The sequence below is a fragment of the Aphanomyces astaci genome (assembly GCF_000520075.1).
Source record: "Aphanomyces astaci strain APO3 unplaced genomic scaffold supercont1.69, whole genome shotgun sequence".
NCBI lineage: Eukaryota > Oomycota > Saprolegniomycetes > Saprolegniales > Verrucalvaceae > Aphanomyces > Aphanomyces astaci.
Window position 1 is genome coordinate 131,611 of NW_009798332.1, and position 15,356 is coordinate 146,966.

General features: G+C 55.9%; 7 protein-coding genes across 10 annotated transcripts; 5 read left to right on the forward strand and 2 right to left on the reverse strand.

The window, feature by feature from the left end:
- The first annotated feature begins 43 nt into the window (after nt 1-43).
- Nucleotides 44-1,483, forward strand: H257_15355 (hypothetical protein). Its single transcript, XM_009843444.1, has 3 exons — nt 44-439; nt 498-606; nt 656-1,483. The coding sequence occupies exons 1-3, from the start codon at nt 69-71 to the stop codon at nt 1,451-1,453; spliced, it is 1,278 nt and encodes a 425-aa protein (XP_009841746.1). The 5' UTR covers nt 44-68; the 3' UTR covers nt 1,454-1,483.
- An 811-nt stretch (nt 1,484-2,294) lies between these two features.
- H257_15356 (hypothetical protein) lies at nt 2,295-3,902 on the reverse strand. The gene is made up of 4 exons (XM_009843445.1): nt 3,363-3,902; nt 3,104-3,306; nt 2,639-3,045; nt 2,295-2,580 (listed from the first exon to the last, which is right to left on the reverse strand). Exons 1-4 carry the CDS (start codon nt 3,856-3,858, stop codon nt 2,325-2,327), a joined length of 1,362 nt encoding a protein of 453 aa, XP_009841747.1. The 5' UTR covers nt 3,859-3,902; the 3' UTR covers nt 2,295-2,324.
- Nucleotides 3,903-4,020: 118 nt separating this feature from the next.
- Nucleotides 4,021-5,099, reverse strand: H257_15357 (the record flags this gene model as incomplete). 2 transcript variants are annotated; one of them, XM_009843446.1, is made up of 4 exons in its annotated part: nt 4,021-4,307; nt 4,375-4,443; nt 4,501-4,672; nt 4,729-5,099. In XM_009843446.1, 4 exons carry the CDS (start codon nt 5,097-5,099, stop codon nt 4,092-4,094), a joined length of 828 nt encoding a protein of 275 aa, XP_009841748.1. In that variant the 3' UTR covers nt 4,021-4,091. The 2 variants fall into 2 exon arrangements, with proteins under 2 accessions (XP_009841748.1, XP_009841749.1); XM_009843447.1 differs by having other exon boundaries at nt 4,021-4,443.
- A 122-nt stretch (nt 5,100-5,221) lies between these two features.
- H257_15358 (hypothetical protein) lies at nt 5,222-7,034 on the forward strand (the record flags this gene model as incomplete). Its single annotated transcript, XM_009843448.1, has 4 exons — nt 5,222-6,191; nt 6,235-6,458; nt 6,505-6,667; nt 6,836-7,034. Coding segments are annotated over 4 exons (1,554 nt in total), but the record flags the coding sequence as incomplete, so codon positions are not given.
- Nucleotides 7,035-7,222: 188 nt separating this feature from the next.
- Nucleotides 7,223-7,708, forward strand: H257_15359 (hypothetical protein; the record flags this gene model as incomplete). Its single annotated transcript, XM_009843449.1, has 1 exon — nt 7,223-7,708. One exon carries the CDS (start codon nt 7,223-7,225, stop codon nt 7,706-7,708), a length of 486 nt encoding a protein of 161 aa, XP_009841751.1.
- A 150-nt stretch (nt 7,709-7,858) lies between these two features.
- On the forward strand, nt 7,859-8,635 carry H257_15360 (hypothetical protein). The gene is made up of 2 exons (XM_009843450.1): nt 7,859-8,373; nt 8,429-8,635. Exons 1-2 carry the CDS (start codon nt 7,896-7,898, stop codon nt 8,551-8,553), a joined length of 603 nt encoding a protein of 200 aa, XP_009841752.1. The 5' UTR covers nt 7,859-7,895; the 3' UTR covers nt 8,554-8,635.
- Nucleotides 8,636-9,114: 479 nt separating this feature from the next.
- H257_15361 (hypothetical protein) lies at nt 9,115-14,945 on the forward strand. Of its 3 annotated transcripts, XM_009843451.1 has the most exons (11): nt 9,115-9,269; nt 9,324-9,584; nt 9,644-9,937; nt 9,987-10,238; nt 10,723-11,139; nt 11,356-13,059; nt 13,107-13,682; nt 13,733-13,821; nt 13,873-14,113; nt 14,181-14,234; nt 14,282-14,945. In XM_009843451.1, the coding sequence occupies exons 1-11, from the start codon at nt 9,138-9,140 to the stop codon at nt 14,573-14,575; spliced, it is 4,314 nt and encodes a 1,437-aa protein (XP_009841753.1). In that variant the 5' UTR covers nt 9,115-9,137; the 3' UTR covers nt 14,576-14,945. The 3 variants fall into 3 exon arrangements, with proteins under 3 accessions (XP_009841753.1, XP_009841754.1, XP_009841755.1); XM_009843452.1 differs by lacking the exon at nt 14,282-14,945 and having other exon boundaries at nt 14,181-14,279; XM_009843453.1 differs by lacking the exons at nt 9,115-9,269; nt 9,324-9,584; nt 9,644-9,937; nt 9,987-10,238 and having other exon boundaries at nt 10,635-11,139.
- Nucleotides 14,946-15,356: the final 411 nt, after the last annotated feature.

The following is a 15,356-nucleotide window of genomic DNA, read 5'->3' on the forward strand; positions in this document are numbered from 1 at the left end:
TGCTATCTGAATTCCGGATAATCACCATACAATTCACAAGTCTGTTAAACCTCCCGCGAGGCGCCAACATGTCGTCCAAGGGCGTCCCCATTGAAGACGAAGATTGGGACCACGCCGAGGTGGAGATGTCTAGGAAGTTGTCCGAGATGCATGTGGATGCGCAAGATCCACCGTTAGCAGCGCATGCCTCGGGGCCATGGGGACCGCCAAGCACGCCGCAGAAGGCACCATCGCCGCTTTCAGTGGACGGGCACCAACACCCTCCTCTTACATCTGCGTCGTCGTCTGTGTCCAGCCCCGTGAGTCGTGCAACAGCGACTGCTGTGTCCTTGCTGTCTCCATTGGACCCCGTTCTGGTGGCCGCGCTCGAGAACTCGCGCGAACGGCTCACCCTGCTTCAATTCGAAGATCAAATCGTGACCTTTCTAAAAAATCCGCGGTATGTCCTCGATATCTCCCACACAGTCTGCGCTTCCTCGTTAACCCTTCCCACGTAGCGAGCACGAACTCGTGCTGCCGTCTCTGTCGTCGTACCATCGCCTGATCGTGCATCGCCTCGCGGAACGCTGTCATTTGGAGCACCAGACCGCCGACTATTACCATGCAGTAGGTCATTCTCCTTCCATATCCTCTTTCCATCTTATGGTTCGTGTAGACAGGCTACGACCCCAACGCCGTGCGTGTCGTGACTCTCTTCAAGACCCCTCGATGCGCCGTGCCTTCGATCTTGCTCATCGACTTGGCCGCGGACACGGCGCCGCCCCTTCCGACCCACCACACCCCCGCGCATCCCCCCAAGATCATGTCCCGGAAGAAAGGCGCTGGGACGGCCCACAAGCACCACAAGACGCCCGCTGCGTCCAGCGACCCTCGTTCCATGCAGGACCGCGAGAAAGCGTATGCCGAAGCCCGCGCGCGCATTTTCGGCGACGAGGCCGCGCCGGACAAGGGCGTCGCGTCCGTCCCGCCGACAGCCTCTGCTTCCTCTGCAGCAGCCAACCAACCATCGTCGACCAAGTCGCCTGCCGCGCCTTCCACCCGACCTACCCCCACCTCCAAACACCTCCAGCAACCGCAACATGGCGCGACGACTCACCCACATCATCATCATGCTCCTCACCAGCAAGACTGGAAGCAATCCAAGGCGCAATACAGAGACCGGCAAAAGGAACTCAACGACCCGGACTTTGCGAGGCACCACCAGCCCCGCGGACCCCCCCCGTCGTACACGCAGTCATACAACTCACCCCAGGCGCCGCGGTACCCGTCGTACGAGTACTACACCCCGCCTCCTCCTCCTCCCCCCGCCTCCCCATTCCAATCCGACGGCTACTACCGCCAGCCTCAACCTCCACGGGCATCGAGTTACACCCAAGGCGGACGGAACCAACCGCCGCCGCCTGCCGGGCCGGCGACGTACTCGATGGATGCCGACTTTCCTCCACTCGGATAACCGGACTAATACTACCACACAACAACCCGCCCCCCTGTGTTCATAGGTCGAAGACTTCAGTTTCCAAAACTGTATTGAACTTGCAAAATTTATACTTTTGGGCTGATATATATTCACAAAAAATGCCTTGTCTTTTGACAGTTGTATTGATATTATTTAGAAAAATAACCTTAGAACTGGACAAACTTACGGTTCAGATTTTCGATTGGTGAAGAATTAATCGAGTATTGTCGATTTGATACAAATTTGGGGTGCAATCGAATCGCGCCGACCAAACCGATCCACAATCGATCTGATTGGTTGAATTTCATTGAGAAGGTTTTAATTGAGCTCATCTGAAGTAGCCAATCAAATCGATTTAAATACCAACGGCGCCACAACACAATGAAATTTCACTCGAAAGCACAATAACGTTAATAGAATTTAAACCAACCGGCAAATATATATGGACAGTTTGAAAAGGGACCATCAAGTATATCTTGGTCTTTGTACAGTATTCAGCACTTACCGTACGAAGTTTCCATTGTATCCGGATTTTTCAGGACGTTTAACCTAATTACCTGGTAAACAACGTAATTACTAATCCTTTAACGTCAACATTTCGTGGGTTTAACTGAAAGAAGTTTAATAGTAAAACGACTATGGCCTATCTGTAGTCTTTATCGATCGATTTGTTTCTGAAATTTTGTATTAACGTTAATAAAAAAGAGAGGAAATGACTGTCACACTAATTCAAGTCACACATCAAGTAACTGTTGATTGGTTGAACTGATGATTTCCTGCAACTTGATTGGCTAAATTCTTCTGTGCATTTTGGTTGTCAACAATATCGCATAAAGCTCAGGGATTGCGACGTCACAGGTACATATCGTTAGGTTATTGAGACTGATGCTGGTGGGTCGAGTTGGTCGGGGGGGTGTCCGGATGGGGGGCGGTGGTCTAGAGGTTGTTGGCGGCGTGCAGAGGACGATTGAAGGAGGTGCTGCTGCTGCTGCTTCCTAGCGGACGTAGCTTTGGCGGTCCGTCGGAGTTTACGTCGGGCGTCGTCCGCCTTGCGTTTGCTCAACTTGCGATACTGCGTCACTACGTGGGCGTGGTCGTCGCGGGTCGTCGCCTTGTGGTCGATGCTATGTATATATATATCCAGTTCATGTTCAATCGATCACATGTTTCAATGTGGTGTACCGCGGATGATGGCAAAGATAGATGCGGTCTCGAAGGGAAGCTTTGATGGCGTTGGTGGATGCATGCAGCGCGAGGCACGCTTTCGTCGCTTGGGCAAGCCGACTCTCGACGTCTGGAGCTCCGCCAAACACGGCGGCGACGTCACCAGTGTCATGACCGGAGGACGGAGGTGGATGGACGGACGGAGGAGGCGGACGAACGAGGCCGACGAGGGCCAGTTCGTGTTGAAGTTTGGACGTGGACGGCACGTCGTCGGTCGCAGGGTACGAAGGCGGAGCGTCGTGGGAACCACCGAGGGGGTGCTTGTCGTGGGAAGGACGGACGCCGTCACCTTCATCGTCGCCTTCGTCGGGGGCGGAGGTTGTGGGGGACGGTCCATGGATGTCGACGAGTGCGGCCAAGAGTTTCTGCATGTCGTCATGATTCGTTGTTTGATCTCATGGAAGTCAAGATGGACGAACGTACCTCGGACAAGGAACATGCTCGTGTGCAAGATGGATCGTCGTAGGTGGGACATGCAATGCCATCGTCGATACACTCGTCGGGTTGTGTGAAAAGTGTCGTCGGGAGCGGCGCTAATATGTGCTCGACGACGTCCTGTGTGACTGGTGCGAAGAACGAGGATGCACGTAGGTACTGCCAACATTCAGAGGTGGTGCAAGGTGCATCTACAACGTCATGACAATCAAGATGGAAGGAATTCACTAGAACTTGATGCACCTACCCATGTCCATGGCATCCACGTCGAACGATGGCGCCAGGTCGACAGCGGTCTCTCCTGGAAGTTCGGATGATGAAGCGTTGACCTTCCTCCGTCGTTTTTTCTTTCGCCTCTCCCTAACTTCGTCTGTGGTACTGGCACTGCCGCCGCCATCGCCGCCGACCAATTGCACCGGCGGCGAGACGTTTGTGAGCCAAGCATCCAAGTCAAGCAGGCCCCGATGAAAGTCTTCCAACTGCGTTTCCACGACGGAACGCGCTTGGCGAAGCTCCGAGAGCACGCGGGATGCATTTTGTTTGCGGATACCAGGTGCATCCTTCGTTCCACACGCTTTCTTCAGTGTCGGATACAGCGAGTGCTGGACCCAAAACTTGGCAGGTGCAGTCAGTTCACCGCTTGGATCTCCATGAGTAGCCAACGCATTGATGGGATGCTGGGCGTCAATGCCAGCGGGTGGCCGCAGGAGCACTGCTGGAACCTTTCCCGTCGCCGCGGGCATGTGTCCAAATGGAGGAAGCGCAATCTTCGCGGCTTTGAATTTTGAACGTTTGTTAATGTTTGAATATTTTTTAAAATCCACACGAATAATATAATAAAATTATTGCTTTATATAGCACAATATATATAAATCATATTTATTTTAAAAACGACCTCGTGACAGTTTGCTAGGGATTTAAATTTGTTGTGCTCTGTTTATTAAAATACGGGGGAAACAAAAAAATCTGGACGATGTCAACTGGCGGCAACGTCGGCGCCGCCATGAGGTCGCATGAACAGCGCCTCCGCGTCGGCAAGGACGAGGCGCTTGTTGGACATGGAAGGATCCATGGCGTCGTTGGCATCTAACTGCAACGTGTCCAGCAACGCAATGCTCTTATCGAATCGCCCCAGAGCCCACTCGCACCTTGCCATATGAAACACATTTTCCCACTCTTTCTCCACGTCCGTCTGCATCATTGTAGCACCATCAAGAAGCAACAACATAGAGCGGGCGAGCAAGTGATGGAGGACGCACCAAGCGACCGTACACGTCCAACGCAGCGGCGTGGTTGCCTAGCAGCGATTGCACTTCTGCCAGCAGGATCTGCAAACGTCGTCGTCAACTATTGGGATGATGGGATCGACGTCACGTGGCCGTTACCGTGTTTTCGCGTATCTCCATGTCATCATACTTTAAAGCGCTCTCCAAGTACCCCACGACGCGCTCCAGCGTTGCGGGGTCGTCCTGCGTGTCCAAGAGCAACGTATGCGCTAAATTCGTGTAGGCTCGTCCAAAAGATGGGTCCGTTGCGATAACATTGACGAACTCGTCGCTAGAATATCTTGTGATTTCTTCATGCATCTCGACAAATTTGCAAAGCATACGCACCATGCCGCTACGGTGTTGCCTATGGCGAGAAGGGACAGCGCATAAGTGAAGAGCTCCATCGCCGCATCCTCCTTCTTCGTTGTCAATCGATCTCCCAGAGCTTTGCTCACTTCTTTCACGTCGTCGAGTTCGTCGTCACTTAACTTGGTTGCGTCGTGGATATGAAGTGTCGACTTGTCTATCGGCACCAAGTCCGACCCTTGTGGTAGACGGAAGCGTAGGATGCCCTTCAACGCTTCCCAGAACGTCGTGCTATCAAATACTTCGGGGGGCGGCGGCGGCGGCGCTTCCACGACGGTCGGCACCGCATCCGGCACCGTCGCCGCCTGTTTCGCGCGCTTTCGCCGCAGGAAACTCAACCGGCCGCCCATAGTGAAACTCGAAATGAAACCGTCGGGGCATCCGGATATATTATCCGGTAAATGTAGTGTGATATCCGGATACCCACACCGTTCCCTCCATTTTTTCACAAAGGTGGCGCGGCAGTTGTACCATGAAGGTCGACACGCCAGAGATCCGATGGCATTACGGGCCGACGGGTCTGAACGAAGCCGTCCTGTCTATCGACTACCTGAGGCGTCCATCATCATCTCCAGATGCGTCGGGCGAGCTCGTCGACACAAGCAGCTCCGGCTCGGTGAATGGGACTGCGTCCGCCGGTAGTGCTACTCCACCAGTACTCCCGTCGGTGCTTGCCACGGGTGGCTCGGACAAGGAAGTCCGTCTGTGGATCATGCCAGTAGATGGCCCGTTGCCCGTGTTCGTGTACACGTTGTCGGCTCACGATCGCAGCGTCAACTGCGTCCGATTCTCCCCGGACGGATCGATCCTTGCGTCCGCAAGCGACGACTCGACGATCGTGTTATGGATGCGGCCAAAGCATGTGTCAAATGACGATGCTTTATGGGACTGGAGCACCGTCGCGAGCAACAGCGACGTCGGTCGCGTCCTCCTCGCGTGCGGCCACAAGGGCGACATCACCGACCTGAGCTGGTCGCCCGACAGCCAGTACTTGTGCTCCGTGTCCGTCGACAACACGGCGTCCATCTGGCACGTCCCGACGGCCAAGCTGGTCGAGAAACGGAAGGACCATTCGCAGTTCGTCCAGGGCGTGGCATGGGACCCCCTCAGCGAGTTCCTAGTGACCACTGGCAACGACCGCACCTCGCGCGTGTATGCGTTGCACGGGTACCATCCACCTCCTTCGTTTCACAGTTGTGGAGCAACTTCTCCAGCAACCCCCACACCAGCACCCGTCGTCTCCAAGAAGAAGAAGTGTCAGTTGCTACATACCCTTCGAGCGCTTGGCCAGAAAGATGCCGCCAAGCCTCCCTTAGCCGCCGCCCCAGTCGACGTCGTCAAGCCCCCGCCAAAGCAGCTCCTCTTCCACGACGACACGTTCCCATCCTTCTCCCGTCGACCCGCGTGGACCCCCGACGGCACCTTCGTCCTCCTTCCCGCCGGTACGTCCAACTCCCTCGGCCGTTCTCTGACCCCATCATACAGGTCTAACCGACGCGACGGCACACACGGCGTACGTGTACGCGCGCGGGAACCTCCACGAGCCGGCGTTCCACCTCCCCGGGCACGATAAGGGCGTCCTCGCCATTCGCTGCAGCCCGACATTGTACTCCCTTCGACCCGCGGCCGCCTCCAACACGTTTGGCCTGCCTTACCGACTCGTGTTTGCAGTCGCCACGCTCACGTCTGTCGCCGTGTACGACTCCCAGGTAGCCCCTTCCTTACGACATCCGTCGATGACGTTATCATGTACAGCTATCTCGGCCAATCTGCGTCGTGGATCGCGTGCATTACGCTGATCTGACGGACCTGAGCTGGTCGGCGGACGGCCGCGAGCTGGCGGCGTCGTCGCTGGACGGGTATGTGAGTCTGATCACGTTGTCAGACACGGACCTCGGCACACCGTTGCCCCCTCATGGTGTGTAGTACTGTATATAACGTCATATCTGGATAACGTCATGTTCCCCCCTTGTGTGGTGTTGGATTACGTCATCACCTGTACACATGTCACAGAGTATATATATATATATTGATAACCTCAGAGACTGGGTGGTTGTGGGTTGATCACGTGGCATGATGGCACTAGACTTGGCCCAGCACTTGGCGATCCAGCGGGGTACGATGTCGCAGAATCTGCCACGTGGACGGAAGAAGGCTGGTGCCCAGGGCCACGCGGTGGCGTCCCCGACCAAATCCCCCGCCACACTCGCCGCCAAGAAAGCCAAAGCCGACGTCGGCGTGTCGTCCATCTTGCACTTTACCAAAGTGATTATTCCCGAAAATGACGATGGAGCGTCGGCAGTGCATGCGGTGGCCGTGCGCAAGAAGAGGAAAATCACACCCATTTTGGTCGGGGAGCCTTCCGTCGCTCCTGTCCATGCACCCACAGCCGTCGTGCTTCATGAAGAGCCGAAGGATCCAGCGGCGGCGACGGCGGTACATGCGACGATCGACCTGACGTTAGACGAACGAGATGATGTACAGGGAGTGGTGGATAATGAGTCGTCTGTTAATGACATGTAGTTTACGGCAGTTCAAACGCTTTGATGGTCTTGAACACGATAAAGTACCCGTACGCAGTGCCCAGGCCCGCCAAGACGATGATATTGATCCAGTTGAGCACCGAATGGCTCTCGGGGGAGGACACCTGCGCACGGACGAGCGCGAGCGCTTGGAGGGTGAAGCAGAGGCAGTACGCTTGGCAGAATGTCTTGCGGACCAGTCCATCACCCACGAGACGTGTCTTCCACACGAGCCACCCTTGCGCCAATGTCAGCGCACCGTACAACCGCACGACTTCGTGCACCAGGTGGCCGTACTCGGACCCGCCGAGCACCGATACTGCGAGGGAATGCGGCAGAAGGAAGCACGCGCCACCGATGATGATGGCAATGCATGCATGTACGATGAACAGAGTGTCCAGGCGTCGTCGCGCTTCGTTCATAGAGCCTGCATGTGACAGCAGCACCTGATCCCACCATGATGGAGCTCTCCCTGACATCTTCACAAAAATATAATACTGCGTAATGGGATTTAAACTCTAATTTTAAATTCACTCTTGTGATACAATGGGATACTCCGGAGTACCAGGTATTTATATAATTATTTTCACGGCTGCATTTTGCGGTTCCTAGCAGTGCTCCGACATGTCGATCCGCGCCGCCATCTTGCTTGGTATCCTCGTGTTCGTGATGGGCCTGAACACGGACATTCCATCTGGGCATCCCGAATGCTTCTTCCTTGAGTCCCAAAAGTACAAGGAAGGCATGTCGCTCAACTACGAAGTGCTGCGGGGCATGGGCGACGAACTGGTGACCACATTGAGCAGTCCCAGCGGCATCACGCTCTTCCAAAAGACAGGTCCGTCCGGCCGCTTCGTGAGTCCTGTGCCCGAAGACGGAATGTACCGCGTGTGCTTTGCCCAGTCCACCCTCGTGAACATCCGCGTGGGGTTTTCGTTCCACGCGGACGACCCGGCGCACGATGTCGTGTCGAATGCCGACGCGACCAAGATTGAGCAAGCCCGCGCGGTCGAGGACATGGTGTACGAGCTCAACACGAACTTGGACACAGTCAAGGACACCCAGTCGTACATGAAGGCCAAGTCCGTCTACCACCACAGCGGTAAGGAATCCCCTCATTCGTCCATCAAGCATGTCAGTCACCATGTTGTTATTAGTTGTGGACAGCACGAACAGTCGCATTGTGCTGTGGTCATGCATCGAAGCCACCATCCTCGTGTCGCTCGTGTTCTGGCAAATGTCGTACCTCCGTCGAACGTTCGAAGTGCGCCGCGTGTTCTAAATCATTCCACCCCGTCTGCATCCATTCTCCACGTCGTGTTCTCCTTCGAATGACTTCACATTTGAATTCCTTGCTTCATGGAGTTGTGTGCTTTCTGTAGTCGCATAGGATAGAACCACGCACACCACCATACATACTGGGGGCGTTCCTGCTTTGGAACGCACCCCGTCCTACATGCTGTATGCAGCATGCAGCTAGCATGGACATGACGTCGACGAATGCAAGATATTTCATGAGGTAGCATTCGATCTGCATCGAGCGATGGTCCAGGCGACTCTTCGACGATCACCGACGAAGGAATGAGGTGGTCCACCGCCGCCTGCAATACCCCCTCGAATCGCATCCTTCATGTACATGCATACGCTTCCGTGCCTTCCACGTCAATGCTCGAACTATCGTCCCTTGCCTTCCGCGGCATCCCTTCGTCATTCATCCTTGAGGCAATCCAGCGACAGATCATAGCACGATCCGGATAACTTGACCGTTCGATTGGCCATTCCGAATTCCCAGCATTGGGATTGGTGGCTTTTATCCGGACTACTGTTGTTCCAGAGTGGATTAGCCGCCGTCATCACAAGCTTAATATGGGCACCACGGGGTCCGTGGAGCAGCGCAATGCCATCAAGGACGTCGTCATGATCAGCGACAGCAAGAAGCGCAGCAAGGACGACATCATGCGCGTGCTGCAGACGTTCTGCAATGTGTTTCCGTTGGAAGTACGTGCCGCACACTTGTGTGAATCTCGCAATGTAACTCCTCGACTGACGTAGACAGCAGACGGCCGACGACGACGCACCGACAGCTCCGAGGAGCACGCTGCTGCAGCATCAATGGACGTGAAGGAGAAACGTCTGTTTGATTCCGTGCATCGACTGCTAAAGACCGCCGTGGACACCACGGCCACGTCGAGCACCGCCGACGAGTCGGACGTCGTCCTCATGATCCTGGACACGTTCAAACGGCTCTTGCAATGGCGCGAGCTCCACAAACTCGTCCCCAAGTACTCGATCAAGCCATTTCTCACGTGCATGGTAGTACAATCCTCCCCTTCTCCCGTTTCCACTTCATATCGTCACCCTCGTCGTCGTAGATGTGGTCGCCACAATTGGCCTCGTCCGTGCTCCAAGTGTTTCTCATGATGAAGACCCGTCCGACCGGCTTGAAGTCCGCCGAAGTCGGCGACAAGATGGAGATGCTCAACAAGCGCACGTTTGCCGACGACCTCGGCTTCCAGGTCCTCGGGTCTCTTCTGGCGCAGCACCACCCGTCGTCCGTGCTGCTGCCGTCGTCGACGGCCGAGCCGATCCTCCAAGCGTCCCTCCGCATCTTTCATTGGACGTATGTCGGCAACAAGCACACGTCGGACGCGGTGACGCTGGATCGGGTACATTGGCGCCAATGTCGTCACCTCGCCATGTGAGTCTCTCAACTAGGTGACCGACGCGCTGCTCAACGCGCGACTCACGCTTCTGCATTTGGCCCACCACCGTCCATCCCCCTCCTCCTCCATTTACCCGCCGCCGTCCTCTCCCAGTCTGCGCCACATCGCCGCGGACCTCCTCCTCGAGCTGTTCTCCGTAGCAGATGTCGCCCAGGTCACCGTGCTCCAGGACACGGCGCGGGATTGCGGCGCCCTGCTGTACATGCTGTCCCATGCTCTCGACACGGACATACATCGTTCCGAGGTTGCCCGACTTGGTTTTTCTCCCTTCTTACCTACGTACACCACTGTCGCGTGTGGATATATATATATATATATATCCACACGCGACAGTAAAGACAGGCTTTGTTTTTATTAATTATATTTTATTAATTTTTAACACGCGACAGTAAAGATAGGCTTTTTTTTAATTTTTGTAGACATTTTAATTTTATTCTTTTTATTAATTATATTTTATTCATTTTCAATATTATGAATATATATATATATATATATATATATATTTGATATTACACTAACCCCGACGTAGAATATATATATATATATATATATATATATATTGGCATATTGTTTTGCAGAGAGGCAGGCTTTGTTTTCGATTGATTGTAGACATTTTGATTTTATTACTTTTATTTCTTTTTATTATTTATTATTTATTATTATTTTATATACTAGTTATATATATATATATTTGATATTCGTTTTTTACACTAACGTCGACGATGTAGCACAGCGACAATGTGGCGACTCTAGATGAATATAACGATGATGACGTGGCAAGCTTCCGGGATAAGGCGGTGGCGCTGGTCGAGATGTTCTGCGCCGGCAACAGCCGCACCAAAGCCGCCATGTACCGGATGCTTCCCGTGGATTTGTTCGTGCCGATGGAGGACCGACCCGACTTGGTCTCCAAGTACTCGATGGCGGCAATCCGGAAAAGCACCAAGTCGGCGTCGGGCTCGGCGTCGAGTTTGCTGCTGGGGCCGTTTCGATCCGAGCCGCGGTTCAGCGCGCAGTCGGCGGCGGGTACGTCGACCACCAATACCACCGCGGCGGCGGCGTCCTCGTCGTCTTCCCTGCTCTCGTCCGCCGTCGGAGGGCTATACACGTCAACAGCGACATCCGTCTCGCACGTCGAGTTTCAGGTATGATGTACCCGTGGGCTATTGGTTGGTAGCTACCCGGCTACGTCGTGGCTACGATTGTATGTACTGCAGTAGCATGGCTAGCTCTCAAAACAGTGTTTGGGGTAGCCGTTTCACCCGACACTATAGGCGCTGGCTACCTAGCTAGCTAGCTCCTCGTTCTCGTGGCTACAGCTTTCGAATGTAAAAGTGAACTCGGTCATGTATTTCTTGTAGAAATGGCTACACGATGCCAGGAGCCAAGGGGAGGCGTGGCAGCAGGTGCTGGCAGCAGCCAGGAACGAACACATTGGACCGAATCTGATCTGGCGGCGCGCCATGCTGACCGAGCTGCAGGTCGCGCTGCGTCGTGAGATCGCCGCCCTTGAAGCCAAAGCCTCCTCGATGTCGTCATCACCGCCGCCGACGCCGACAACCGACGCGGCCGGCCGCCGCCGCGGGTCCGTCCACTTGTGGGATGCGGACCAGTTTACAGTCGGGTACTCGTCGTTCGAGCGCGAGTTGGTCGTGCACGGGTACTTTGTGGAGCCGCTTCTGCCCAAGTTGAGCGATCTGAACGATCCGTTTGAAGTGTCAGATCCAGTGCTGCTGGCGTGGCATGTGCTGGATCGGGTAGGTGTCGAGACGGACGCGACGTGGCGGCTGCGGTGCGTCCGGTGCGTCCGGCTGCTGCTTCGGCGGTATGCGATGACGTTCAACGGCCAGCTGCCGGTGCAGTCGCTGCTGCAGCACCTCCGCGACGTCGTCGCATCCGACCCGCCCGACGGATCATTGGCAGCGTTTGCCACCGAGTGCTTCTTGCTCTTCCACGTAGCCATCTCAACGTCGCGGGTCCGGACCGCCGACAGCCTCGTCCCCACCTACCCGTCCGTCATCTCGGCCGTCGTGGCGGCCTTGTCGTTGCCTCCAACGAGTCAGGCTGTGGAGACTGATGGAGAAGCGTATAATAGAGGGGAAGCCCCGACCAATCCCCATCGGTTGACGTTTGAGGCGCTGCACGACGACATGACGGAAGACGACGAACATGTCGAGGATGCCATGGTCCGGGCTGGCGTAAATGTGCTAGCGGTGATCGTCCAGCGTGCGAGGTCGTACATTCCGCAGGTGGTCGCGGCGCGGGGTACGTTGGTGCAGCTGTTTTACACGGCACTTCGGCCGTCCACCCTCGCGGCGTTGCTGGCACTCGTCGAGCAGCTCTTGCCCCACTGGAGCAACTCGGACTCGTTTGAGCACCAAGTGCTTCCGGCGATCCTCGTCGCATGTAGCAACCCGATAAACGCCGGACGGATGCCCCATGCCGCCGCCGCGTTGCTCTGCAACTATGCGACCCCGACCGCGTTTCAAGCCGCTCTGCGCGCCGCGGTTGGCCACGATGGCTGCGGTCTGCATCTGGTGCTCTCGGATCCGGTGGTACTCGCGGCCATCTTCAACGCCGACTCGGTCCAAGCCGCCGACGTCCTGTGGGGCGCCACGCTTCGCCAACGTCTCTTTACTAGCCTCGCGTCGGCCACAAGAGGTCGCCGCCGGTTGTCGACCACAAGAGGTCGTAACGACAGCGGCGGCGAGTACTTTGACGCCCACCAACACGATCCATTGCTACAAGGAGGCGACTTGGACATTTGCGTCGGCCATCTGTTTCTAAAGGCGTTCGTCGAGCACGAAGGCTCGTTCCGCACGACGTGGACCCAGACCATGTACGACACGACCATCCACGCGCTGGCCGCGCGGCTCTCGACCACGTCTCGCGCGTCGTTTGTCAGCCACGACGTTGATGATGATCCCATGGCCGTGCAGGTTCTAGTGCTACGGGCACTCTACCATTTGATTCGTCGCGCTGGCCACCATGTTGTGATCGACCCAAGTGTGCTCAACGTGGTATTGAGTCCGCTCAAGCGATCCCTCCTTGGCGAAGTCGACCAGGTACGCCCCCTTCCGTCCTTCCCCCGTCTGTCTCATGTCAAGCGCAGGCGCGAGGCGGCGCCGGCTTGCGCCTTCTCACCCTCCTCCTCACCCCCCCCAACGTGAACGCGTCCACGTGTCTAGACGTGGTGATATCGTCATTCAAATTGGTCCACGAAGCCATCGACAAGACGCTGCAGCCGCGGTACCTCCAGTTCATCCGGGACCAGCAAGGCATGATTTGCGATCCGGACGGAGTCGCTCTCGCGCTCGTGACAGCGCTCTTGGCGCTGCTCGAGGCGGTGGCGGCCGCCGACGATGCCTATCACCGGCACCCGTCGCTTCTGCCCAAACTGTTAGGGTACGTGTCGGTAGGGTCGGCTTGTCCCCAGGTGGCAAGTGCCGCGGTGGCCTGTGTGACTCGGCTGTGCGACCAGTCGTCGTTGCTGCCGTCGTTGCTGCCGTCGTTGCTGCCGTCGTTGCTCCTGGTGGAAGGCGGGGGCGTCGTGTTTCTCAGCCACTTGGTTGCAACCACATCGACAGACAACGCCGCCATGGCGGTGGCGGCCGCCGCGCTTCTCCACGCCCACGAGCCACTACTGCACACCGTGCTCGTCCAGCTCTTCACCCCCGGGCTATTGCAGGTATACGTTTCTTTTGTCCGTGCTCGTTGCTGAGCAACGATCGATTGTAGGTGCTCGCGGTTGACGGCCCAGCTGCGTTTGTCCATACATTGCACAGCACCGACGACATTTACTCGGCGCGCATGATCTGGACCCTCAGGTACGTAGTAGTACCACCGCCCGCAGCAGCGTCGTCAGCAACTCCTTGTAGCATGCAAGCAACGCTCAAAGAAACACTGCATCGGGAACTGGTCAACGTGACGGCCGCCGCCAAGGACGTGAACCGGTGGCCAGTGTGGGACCCCGACCACTTCGTCGCCGCCGACTCGTTCCGGTACCTGTACACAGACGTGGCGGACGAGGTCGAGGTCGGAGGCGTCTTCGTCCGCCTCTTCGTCCAGCAAGACAAGGCGACCCTCCCCCCCCCCGACGAACTCCGCGCCCTCGCCATCGTAACGACCCCCCCCCGTCTCCCCCCCCTCTATAGTCGTACTCACGATGTCTGTCTGTTGTGTGCAGGCGTTGGTGGATGCCCATGCCAGCACCTCCCGCGCCCTCGACGCCCTTCGGCAGGTGCGTCCTCCGTAGTCTGACATGGGTGACGACGACTTGGTGTGTAGAGAGGAGGGGGGGGTGATACGTTGATCAAGACGTACGAGGTACGGCTCGACCTGCTGAGTGGGGCCATCCGCAAGGTGGGTGTCGCGTGCCCCGAGCTCGATCTGGTCGTGGACGACGGCTTTAGCGACACGGAGAGCGTCGGCGACGACATGGCCAACCTCGTCGACATGAGTCCGACCGCCGCCGTCACTTGCCATGATGACCCCCCCCCCGAACATGAACAAGACGACGAGCATCATCTGACCTATTTCGACAAGCAAGACTCGATGCTGCTCGACGAGATCGTCGTCTAGGAATATATATATATAGAGTAGTTGCTCGTGTATAACTCAAAACACACTTCACTATAGTTATGCGCCGCTGGTTACATTAGCACACACGTACTCCCGCCGCCGCCGTCTGCTTCTTCGCGGGTACTCGCCATCACGTGCGCGTACTCGGCGTCCGTAAACAGATGCGGCTCAGCCACGCGGTACACTTCTCCGTCCTCGTACTGCACCGTGTACTGGGCGTCGTCACCAAACGCCACCACCCGACACCGCTCAAACGAGTACTCGTCCGACCTCGTGTACAATACATCTCCCACCTATTTACTCCATATATACATTCATATCATATATATATATATATATATAGTTGATATATATTGTCGATTTGATACAAATTTGGGGACGGGGTGCAATCGAATCGTTGCGCCAACCAAACCGATCCGCCATCGATCTGATTGGTTGAATTTCATTGAGAAATGGGTTTTGATTGGTTCATAATTTTGAGCTCTTCTCAAGTAGCCAATCAAATCGATTTAAATTCCAACGAGAAACCACAAAATTTCATAAAGCACAATATATATCCATTTCTTTCACAAAAACCCCTCGTCGCCATACAAACGTACGTTGAACTTGCCAGTCACAGCAGCGGTTGCTAGCGTCGTCGTCGGCTCGGCGACGGGCGTGGCCACATGTTCGTCCGGTCGCGTGTCCTCACCACCCCCGACACCGCTGGATCCGTCCACGACCGCTGCCGTTGATTCAGTCGTTGCTTGGTCTGTGGGTGGTGGTGGTGGTTGTGGCTCGT

Coding starts and splice junctions, on each gene's coding strand:
- H257_15355 (XM_009843444.1), top strand. CDS start 69: ATGTCGTCCAAGGGCGTCCCCATTGAAGACGAAGATTGGGACCACGCC. Junction 440..497: donor ACCTTTCTAAAAAATCCGCG/GTATGTCCTCGA, acceptor CTTCCCACGTAG/CGAGCACGAACTCGTGCTGC. Junction 607..655: donor CCGCCGACTATTACCATGCA/GTAGGTCATTCT, acceptor TGGTTCGTGTAG/ACAGGCTACGACCCCAACGC.
- H257_15356 (XM_009843445.1), bottom strand. CDS start 3,858: ATGCCCGCGGCGACGGGAAAGGTTCCAGCAGTGCTCCTGCGGCCACCC. Junction 3,307..3,362: donor CGTGGATGCCATGGACATGG/GTAGGTGCATCA, acceptor ATGACGTTGTAG/ATGCACCTTGCACCACCTCT. Junction 2,581..2,638: donor TATCTTTGCCATCATCCGCG/GTACACCACATT, acceptor ATATATACATAG/CATCGACCACAAGGCGACGA.
- H257_15360 (XM_009843450.1), top strand. CDS start 7,896: ATGTCGATCCGCGCCGCCATCTTGCTTGGTATCCTCGTGTTCGTGATG. Junction 8,374..8,428: donor GTCCGTCTACCACCACAGCG/GTAAGGAATCCC, acceptor TGTTGTTATTAG/TTGTGGACAGCACGAACAGT.
- H257_15361 (XM_009843451.1), top strand. CDS start 9,138: ATGGGCACCACGGGGTCCGTGGAGCAGCGCAATGCCATCAAGGACGTC. Junction 9,270..9,323: donor GCAATGTGTTTCCGTTGGAA/GTACGTGCCGCA, acceptor CGACTGACGTAG/ACAGCAGACGGCCGACGACG. Junction 13,060..13,106: donor TCCTTGGCGAAGTCGACCAG/GTACGCCCCCTT, acceptor TGTCAAGCGCAG/GCGCGAGGCGGCGCCGGCTT.